Source organism: Erithacus rubecula (assembly GCF_903797595.1).
Source record: "Erithacus rubecula genome assembly, contig: scaffold_515_arrow_ctg1, whole genome shotgun sequence".
NCBI lineage: Eukaryota > Metazoa > Chordata > Aves > Passeriformes > Muscicapidae > Erithacus > Erithacus rubecula.
In genome coordinates this window covers 55,775-66,069 of record NW_027635824.1, presented here as the reverse complement: position 1 = coordinate 66,069, position 10,295 = coordinate 55,775, and the positions used below count along the sequence as shown (strand labels likewise).

The following is a 10,295-nucleotide window of genomic DNA, read 5'->3' as shown; positions in this document are numbered from 1 at the left end:
AAGTATTCAAGGATTTCTATATTTTCACACCTGAATATTGTCACAAATTTAATAATGCCTCTTCTGCCTAATGCAAAATGTTTAAATTTAAAGGAAGTTCAAATAACACACCTATAATTATTATAATAAAAAATTTAATTTTGCCACAATATTTGCTTCAAATGTGCACAATTTCATATTAGAGGTACTGGGCTTCCACCTCGTACTGAAATATCTTAATTCAAAGGATAAACCAAGAGGCTTGAAGAAAAAAATGGACCAGATGAAAGCCCCTCCAAATACCATAAAAGCCCAAATGAGCAAAGGAGTTATCAACAGTGAAATTTCTTTATTGTTCAAGTTCAATACTAACTTCTTTGTACTTCTAAAACTGCCTAAACTTCTTTGATCTAATCCTACATTTTTAACAAAGAATCAAGTCCTCAGTTCTAACATAAACTACTGTTCAATACTAACCTATATAATCCTAAAAGCCTAATCTCAAATTTGAAATAAAAATCCAGAGGTCAGTGATTTGTGTGGCTGCAGCAGATGTGTGGTGCCAGGACTCCACTTATTGCTTGTCAAATTCTGATATTCGGCTCTGAATATGGGACAGCTTTTTTGTGGAGGTACTGGCACCTGCTCTTCATTTCAGAGTAGCTGGGGCTACCCTGTGAAGGAGAAAGCAAAAGAGAATTAGGGCACTCAAACATTTCTGCAGAGTTTAGAATCTGATGTCCTTTGCTTTAAAAAAGCCTTGAGCCAGACTCAGCAGTAACCATGGCCCTGCAGGTCTGGTGCCACACATACCTGCTGTAACTGCTGATAATCTGTCAGGATTCGATGAAGCAGCATCTTCAGAAAAAAACCATGAAGAATGTTTTACTACAACCATAAAATGTAAACCAAGGTAAAACAGTAAAATACCCTCAGTTTGACTGTTGACATTTTCTTCCCTGTGAGCCACCACTCTTCTGGGAGCTTGGCAAAAACCAATCCCCAGCTCCAGCATCCCCCAAGATCTGCAATTAAGCCTCTCAATAGGGAACAGAAGGAGCACATGCTCCAAGACTCTGCTTGGGACACACCTCACCTTACTCTTTGTTCACAGAAAGCTCAAACAGGTTGTTTTGGGCAGGGTTTCACAAAAATCAGACCCAGCCCAAGCAGTGTCTGAGCACATATGCCAAAGCTGCAGTTTCCCTTTGTCTCACTTAGCAACTCTAGGGAATCCAAAACATTGCTGGGATGAAACACACTCCTCACAGTTTTATCTTTCTTTACCTGATAGGCTTCAGAGCCTGGAATTAGACTCTTCCATTGCTCATAAAACTGTGTAAAATCTTTGTTGATCTTATCAATCTGAAAATGTAAATTCCTGTATTCCTCATACTCTGCATTGAAGTCATCCTTGTAGTGCTGGCGTTGCTCCAAGGAGACTATGGCATTGTATTTTCTAAAAGAAAAAAAATTGATCATTTTTCTGTGAGTGAACTCTAAGAGAACATTCTAATGTGCTCCTATTCCATAGAGCACATGTGTCATTTTGCAGCAACCACGTGGCAAATGTCAAACAGAGACTCCCAAGGTTCGAGTTAGTTGCTCTGGGACTGACTGTTTCTACATGCAAGTTCATGAGCTTTAAGAGGATGTAGTCAGGTCACTCCAGAAATCTGCCACATTTCTATGACACTTAGTTACAGAAATCTGCCACATTTCTATGACACTTAGCTTCTAATAGTTTGCATTGTAGACGTTTCCTTCATTAGCAAGTGAAGCACATTTAGAAAATATTGGCACTTCTTTCAAATATCAAATGACCAACAAAGACCACAACTTCAGGAAGAGAATAAACATTGCTAAGTTATATTCTCTTTCTCTATAGGAAAAACTTTTAAATATACATTTACTTTTGAAAATCCATCTGAAATACATTTTTGGCAGGGACTGAATTTATGGATTTGGTTACACAGAGTTGAACGTTTCAGCTCCATTGATGTCTGCTTGTCTAACAGCAAAGCAGAGTTCATGATAATATTTGATTCTTCTGGTGGACATCATTTACAAAACTGAGCCTTGAAATGAGGTGCTTGTTTTGCAGCCATTAAAAACAAACTCCATATAAGTCTGAAAGTGCAACTACAAAACGCAAACCACATCAGCTCCTAACGAGGGTAAAACTCATTAATGCCTGAAGCAATTGATGGGTGAAAAATTTTCTTCATTCCCTTCTCATTCAAATAAAAATGAGTGAGGTTTACCAAGCTCGTGATACAAATCCAAGAAGCAGCGTCAATGAGAATAATAGACACCACTTCCCAACACTGACACACCAATGCTTCTGCTCCTCCTGGCCTGCACACCAGCTTCTTTTAAATGACAAAAACTCCCTCACACGGGAAAAAATCCTTGTAAACACCCTGAGATTAATTGCTACAAGCATTAAAACATTAACAAGTTGAAATTCAGTACCAGGACAGAGAGCAGCTTGTGCCAGGGATGCATCCCAGGCCAGATGCACCTGACTGCTGTGCTGGTGTGTTCTGAAATCCACAGATGTCTTTCAACATCTGGGGAGGTACTAGAGAAGAAATAGCCTGGACTTCTGGGTTCTGCCCAGTGACATTTCCTGGCAAGAGTCCTTGCACAGGCCTCACTCAGCTGCTCCCCTGCAGGACCACCTTGCCCTCAGCCTTGCCACGGAGCATCCCTGGCTGTATCCAATGTGACCCAGGGCCCTGCAGTGCCTGCTCCAAAGGGCACAGCTGCCCCAGAGCCCCAGGGCTGCAGGAGGCCTGGGTGCCCTTGCCAACATCACTGCTCTGACAGAAGCTGGCAGCCTTTCCAGTGTTTGATACCACACACACACAGTTCTGCCTCCCCTCCTGCACTGCAAATACAAGGGGGGGATGCAGCACCACTGCTGCAGCTGACCCTGAGCAACTGCACTGCAGGAAGGGAGGGCCAGCCCAGCCTGAACCCACCTCGGTGTTCATTTCAGCTCTTAGCCATGCAGGGCCAGCAAAACCTTCTCAACATCATCCTTTCAAAACTGGGAAGAGCTTCACAGGGCACCCACTGCGAGTGGCAAGGCTCAACTGCTCTTTCACTCACCTCAAGTAGTCTGCTTGGGTGTTTGTGGCAGAGCATGTGGAGACAATGGAAGTTTGTTTTCCTTCTCCTGCAGAAAAGCAGAATTTTGACACTCTTCATCAGGAGATCTTTTAAAAGCCAAAAAATACCCACTGGGTGGTCTTGTAAAAGTCCTTCAGAGCTTTGTTATCACAGAAAATTACTCTGAAAAAAGCTCCAAAAATCAATAATGGGGCACACAGAATTTTCTCTCCAGTGGCCAGTTCTGGGCTGTAGAAAAAAGGCATGGCCACTTTTCTCTACTGCACTACCATGGTGTAAAGCCCAGCTCGGCTTTTCTGTTTTGAATGCATGAGGTGGCATCTCTACAGCCATTCCAGTCATGCAGCAGCAGATGCAGTTTCACAAAAGACAACAGCTTGAGATAGACAGAGGGGGAGAGAGAGTGATGAACATGGAGGTTCTAAAAAGAAATACAGAAAAAAGCTGGAGTTCTTCTCATGCCATGTTTTATGGCCACTTCCTTGTCCATTCCAGAGGCCCAAAGTTCCCATGAAACAAAGTTTGGATTAAAATTTTCTGCACTCTTATCAGCAGGAGAGTCACAGTATGTTCAATACAACCTGTAAGAAGAGCTTTGCTGTGTACATTTCATTTCCAAAAGTGCATTTGCTCTCATGGCTCAGTCAGCACAAAAGCTGCAGCCTAAGCCCCAACTTGAAACACAGTCCAGATTTTTCCTTCACCAGCTGCTCTGAATTTTGTGGCTCCTGAAGAACAATGTTCACATGTTTTTAGACTCAAGCAAGAATCTTTTTCTTGCTGTAGAGACTGTGTGTAAGGAAAAGACACTTGCATCCCTTCCAGCCCGAGATCTAAGAGCAGCTGTGACCATCTGTACCTGTGGGTACTCGGATCTTGGGCAGTATAAAGGTGGTACCTCCAGAGCCATTTGGGGACCCCCACCACTGACAAGACCAAGGGTGAAGATGGACTGGCTGGACCACAGAGAATCCATGTGGTGGTGATGTTTTCATACCTAATGTTTCTCTCTTCTCTACACCCCACATCTCTTCTCTTATTCCTTTCTATCTCTCTGGGTTGCATTTACTGTTAATAACATCTGTACAATTGAAAAGGATCTCACTTGTTGCCTAATTTGGGTAGGAGCTCCTCTGAATAACCAAATCACCACAGTTCTCCAGGGAGGAGTTAGGAAAAGCAGCATATTAATACCTTCATCGAAATCCAAAGGATGTGACTGCTTCAGCCTTCCCAATTCATTTTTCTCCCCGTTTGAATTGGAGATCTCCATGTGCACCATGGCAGGCTCTGGGACTCTAGAACTCTGGAACTTGTTGTTCTGGTGCACCTCATGGGTGCAGGGGGAAATGGAGCCAACCCTTGGAGACATGTTCTGAGTACAAAGGGCTGTGGAAGGCAGCACCCAGGAGGAAGAGAGACCTCCAGCTGCTGGCTGGACGTGACTGGTGAACTGCTGGTGACCAATTCGCCTCTTCTTGCTCAGCACAGGACTGGTGAAGTCAGAAGTCAGAGGCCGTTTCTGCAACAATAAAAAAATAATTAATTCATTAATCTATGATCAGGATTTGCTCCCATTTGTAAAATAGCAGCATTTCTGAAGTGCCAATGGTTAAAAACAAATTTTCCTTAAATAAAAAATCATTCAGGCTCTATGTCATTTTTACTTTCTCATCAAGACTTCAAGTCTGTAGCTAAAAGGTTTTGGTAGAAAGACACTCCCTTCTGCAGCTCTATCTAAGGCTTCCCCAAAATGGGGAGGTCTAGTTGTTTTTTTATAGCTCCCAATTCATGCTTGTACACAGCTCTTGATGTCACACATACACATGATTTACTAAAGAGTCTGTTTTAGCTGTCTCCCTGTTAAAGACAAGGTCAGTGCATCACTGACACAACCTGGGAGTACAGGGTGTTGTGGTTGGTTGTGAATTCTCATCAGGATGATGAAAAAAGACATCAGTCACATGTCAGGATAATCTTGTGCTTTTAGGTGCAGTTGCCTTCACTCCAGCAGCCACTCCACTCTTTAAACTCAAAAGCTGATGGCTAAAATATTCTTTACTTTATGCAAGAGACTTTCACAAGTGGTGACTTATGAGCTCTTCCATTTTCTTCAGTTCACTTCCATCTCTCAGCTCCTTCCAAGGACCTTCTCAAAGGTGCTGGCTCACATGGCACAGCACACGGCCACAAGCTCCTCACTCCCACAGCAAAATCCAGGACTGAGGATTGAGTAGAACAGGACAGCCATGCTATTCCCAGGCAGGGCAAAGGAGGAGCGAAATTAAGGCAGAGAAGAGAGGATCTAGAGGATCTCTAGATCCTGTGCTGGTCCTGTCACATGGATAGTGTAGATCTGGAGTAAACAATGAGAATGAAAGCAAGAGAGAGGGAAAAGGAAGCCAGAGGGCCCCATCTGCCCCACCCTTTTATGTACAGCAGCCTCTTATGTACAGTAGTCTTTTGTCCCAGTTTTGTCATGCATGCAGAGCCAGCCCTTTGAGTCCTTCTGCAGGGAATGAGTTGAGATCAGGGACTGAGCTCAAGTCTCCAGGCAGAGCAGAAAGTTGGCTCAGGACAGTGCTGCTGCACCCCTGCAGGATCCTCTCTTCTGATCACAACCTTCCTGCCAAAGCAGTCAGAATGCCTGAGGCACAACATGCTTTGGCCTGGTCCTGCACATGCACATCACAGCTTTTACACCATCAGCAGAGGGCCAAACCTTAATACACAATAGAGAATGTTAAAAATGCAGCAAATACCTGAGCAGGTCTTGCTGGAGCATGTGTCTCAGAAGGTCCTGGAGATGGTGCTTGCCTGGTGCTGGTGGGGTTCTGAGATGGAGTTGATTTGCTGTAAGGATGGTGAAACATTTCATGTTCCAAGGCCTGAATATCAACAGTCATAGTTCTTTTGTTTCAGGTTATACAGACATTCAGTGTCAGGAGCCAAGGAAACAGCATGAAGCTGATTTGAGGGAGCTTTAGGCTGGATATCAGGCAAACATTCTTGCCCCAGAGAGTGCCCAAGCACTGGAACAGGCTCTCGTGGCCCCTGGTCACTGTAGCAGGAACTCAAGAAGCATTTGGACAACAGTCTTGGGCACAGGGTGTGATTCTTGTGGTGTCCTGTGCAAGGCCAGGGAGTTGGACTGCAGGACCCTGATGGGTTGCTGCTGACTCAGTATATTCTAACAAGTGAGGCTTCATCTCCCAGGGTGTTTGTTCTGAAGAGTCTCTTCTCTTTCCTCTAAAGACTGAACTTACCTAGCAAGTATCAACTTCAACTTCTCCCTATCCATTTCAGTGTAGCCAGGCCAATCAGTCTGAAGGGTCTGAAACAGATGTTCCTTCAGACTGAAGGAATTATCCTTTAGATTCAGGTTGGCTACCTACAGGTAGACATTTCAGAAAACAAACCCTTATTATGGTTGCTAAATGCAAACTACAGAAATCCAGCTGGTTCTGAACACCTCTTTGTGTTCACCCAACTGGAACTGAACATTATCCTTTGACACAGAGAGGATTTATTCCTCTATCACATGAGTTTTAAGCTGAATCAAAGTATCACTGATTGGAAACAAGTGAGTATTCATATTTCATAAGTGTTCCTTTCAAAACAATATTTAGTGCCACAATGTGTAAGCAGAGCTGGTCAGGCCCAGTGTCCCTCCCTCTTCATGTGGCAGAGCCAGGGTTCATTCCTGCAGAGTCCTTCTATGAGAAAGTCGTGCTCTTCTCTTGTTCTATTCCTTTGACAGTAAATGAGGTTCATATCTTTCTCAAGACAAATACAAAATCTACTCAAAAAGGTAAAATGAGGTAGTAAAACCTCAAGACCACTGATATGAAGTGTGCTGGTTTAGACTTCATCACCTGACACTGCTGAGAGTTCCTGCTGAGATGGAAAAAGGAAAATCTCCATCAATTTGACTGCTATAACACAATAAATAACTCAACAACACATCACCATCATCTCTCAAAATCTGCCCTTTTTCTTTTTTGAAAACATAATAAACACTGATATTGCTCTGGTGGTCTCTGTTGATGTCTGTCTCTCGTTATAAAAAATGCAAAGTAACAAATATACCCAGAATCAAGAATTCATGTCTTAAAACCAGAACTAAGATTGTGTTGGAAAGGGAAGCAAGTATGTGAATCCATTTAAGAAGCAACTCTGTGCATCCAAAACTGTGTCCATCTGAATTATCCCCCCTGACGTTGCTCATAGCAAAAGAGGAAATATTCTGATGATCTATGAATGTTTGCATAATTCAACAACAGCCATGTTGAACAGGAAATATTTTAAAAGGAAAGTTTCTTATTTAAACAATGGAGGAACAAGTAAAAATTAAGGATAAAAGAACAAAGTGGCGGAAGAAAATTGCTGGAGCCAAACTGCACAATCTCACCTGCTGGAGGATCTTGCCAAGGGTTCCCTTGTCCTTTTGCATGACTCCATCTCTCTGCAAGCGGGCAAGTAACTCTGGCTTCTTGTACGTCCTCAGAGCAAGCAAATGAATCACCCTGTCCCTGTAGGGTCGGCGATAAACAGCAGTGCAAGGACTCTCTTCACTCTCTGCTGGCTTCATGGCTGTTTCCTTCTTCTCAGGTGCACAATGTGAAATGTTTGGTTGGGCTCTTATGATGTCTACTTGTTTTCCCAAAGGAAACGGAAACAGAAAAAGGAATGTCATAAGGGGAATTTGGGAGAAGGCAAGCAAGTTGATTTAAAATTATGATGGAATTCTTTGAGACAGAGCTGAACTTGCATATCCTTGTGGATCACTGTGAGGTCAGAATATTCTCTGATTCTGTAACAAAGCCCAATCCCTGACTGGCACTAGGTGGAGCATGTTGCAAGGGCACCCTCTACCCTACCAGCAACCAGACCTGTCTCACCTGAGTTCCTCTGTGCCAGGCCAAAGCAAAATTTGCCAGCCCCAGTTCCACAATTGTCTCACTACTGCCACTCTTCAATACCAATTGCTCAATGTGAAGTATTCCCTTAGGATCTATGCAAACTCTCACCAAGAATCACAGAAATCATCATTCACATGTGAAACAGCACATCCCTAATGAGAAATTTGTGGGTTTAATTTTGTCTCTCCAAAAGACACAACACTGTCACCTTAAAATGCTCTGCACTAAGCTAAGGCAGAGCAAGAGCTGCACTTTCAGTGAGTGACCATCACTGAGCCTCCAATGCAGCCAAGAGTTCAAGGAGAAAGCCATCCTTTCCCAATTGCTGGAATTTATAGGCAAGGGCTTCCCTTGAAATCCAATGCCTGAGTACAACTGAATTGGCCAGAGCTCAGCTGACAAACCAGGTGAGAGTGGTTCCCAAAAAGATCACAAGGTTTGGGCAGCACTCCAGGCTGGGATTTATCTGGTACTAAGGAAGCACATGCTGGAGTGAGCTCCAAGAAGAATTTCAACTGCAAATGTGAATTTTGACTCGAACAGGCACCAAAACCCTTTGTGTTTTCCTCAGCTCTAGATGTAATTGCTTGCATAGGTGTGAAATGGAAACAGTTTACCTCAGGTTACTCAGATGTAACAAAATTTGGATTGTGTCCTGAACTCATTATTTAGTCTAGAATGTGTCACCTTGGAGCTCAAACATCGCTACAATGTCTACTGGCATAAGCATACTTTTTAACAAAAACAACCTACTGCCATCCAACTGCTTCATTCTGAAAACAAAAGTGGCTGGCAGGGAAGCTAAAAAGGTATTAATCTGAAATTTGCCTGAACTTTTAATGCAATTGAAGTATTCACTTGCAAAGATCGTAAAAGAAATATTCAACAGTCTTCTAGAAATCCCTCAATTTTTTGCTTGTGAGAATGTCACTTGTGACTTGTGCTTGTGAGAGTGTCATTTGCACGAAGTGCTGCCTCAGCACAATTCCACTAATGTTTCTGTTTCAGTCATCAGCAGTGGCAGAGCTTAGGACAGGGACTGGGCATGAAGGGGAACTGGGAGTCACCTGAACTTTGCATCCTTTTATGTCAGCTTCATGAATGAGTTTGCTCTAAGAGCATCCGTGCATTTATAAAAGAATGGGAACAAATCACGTAAGGTGCCAAACACATCAACTTGGATTATTATGCAGCTTCTCATTGCTTGTTTAGCCTACATTTTCTCCTGGTTACTGAATTTAAATAACTTTGCAATTAATTGTTTAATTAATCATAGGCAGTGTGTTCATCTTAACCATTGTAATTTTCTGCCTTACAAAGTAAGTAGCTAGGTGTCTTTTGGCAATCTATTGTCAGAGTTCGATTGTTAGATCCCCAAAGTTTTTCATTTTTCTAAACTAACCCTGATAACATTCGATAAACAAAGCCTGAAGGCTTCAAAATCTGGATACCTTGAATCTAAACTTCAAGCCCTCCAAGAACACATTGGAATGGCCAGAACATAAAGAAGAAACTAATAAAGACATTTCAGCCTCACAGGTCAAAAGAACTTTTGTGGGGGAAAAAACTAAAAACAGACTGAAAAAAAGGCACTAATTTGCATGAGAAGGGAGAAATCAACATCCAATACAAGAGAGAACAATAAATAGTAAATGAGGAGTGTGTATCATTTAGAACCAATGGACAGGAATTTCTATGTTTACTGAAAATATATCAGTAAGTGTAAATGCTTAGAAAGTGGCATGTATGTGGCTGGAGCTCTCCCCTATGCAGCAGAGCTGGCAATAAAATAATGTCTACTTCCAATACTAAAAAAATAACTGCTCCTGGGTTTCATTTATCCTTACATTCTTGGTGACCCTGGTCTAAATATGGAGCAATGAGGAGTGCACTCATTTTGAGCAAGAGCCATTCCCAGAGCATGAATTGAGTGGTGTCAGAGCAGGGGGAATCTCCCCCTTGCACTGGCAGCTCCTCAGTGTCATCCCTGGGAGTCGCTTCCCCCGGGGCTGCCTCAAAGGGGCCGTGGGGCACCAGTGGGGCCCAGCCCTGCCCAGCTGGTCCCGCAGGGTCAGCAGCACCTGGCACCAGCACCATGGCCAAGCCCTGACCCAGAGCCGACCCCAGAGCCCGGCACAGCCCCTCAGCTGCTGGTGCTGCCCCTCTGGGTCCCCCTGAGGGGCATGGCAGCGGCCGTGGGGGCTCTGCGGGATGCAGTGCGGGCTGGGCCCTGCGGAGCACAGTGGATCGTGCCCA

The 10,295-nt window shown here is 43.5% G+C and overlaps 1 protein-coding gene across 3 annotated transcripts; it reads right to left on the bottom strand.

The window, feature by feature from the left end:
• Positions 1–305: 305 nt before the first annotated feature.
• LOC306816315 (RNA polymerase II elongation factor ELL2-like) lies at positions 306–7,676 on the bottom strand. 3 transcript variants are annotated; one of them, XM_079332771.1, is made up of 4 exons: positions 5,880–6,110; positions 1,267–1,438; positions 793–837; positions 306–653 (listed from the first exon to the last, which is right to left on the bottom strand). In XM_079332771.1, the coding sequence occupies exons 1-4, from the start codon at positions 5,993–5,995 to the stop codon at positions 564–566; spliced, it is 423 nt and encodes a 140-aa protein (XP_079188897.1). In that variant the 5' UTR covers positions 5,996–6,110; the 3' UTR covers positions 306–563. The 3 variants fall into 3 exon arrangements, 1 of the variants encoding a protein (XP_079188897.1); XR_013777635.1 differs by lacking the exons at positions 793–837; positions 1,267–1,438 and adding an exon at positions 7,529–7,676 and having other exon boundaries at positions 615–653; positions 5,880–5,970; XR_013777636.1 differs by lacking the exons at positions 306–653; positions 793–837; positions 1,267–1,438 and adding an exon at positions 4,341–4,639.
• Between the last annotated feature and the right edge of the window lie 2,619 nt (positions 7,677–10,295).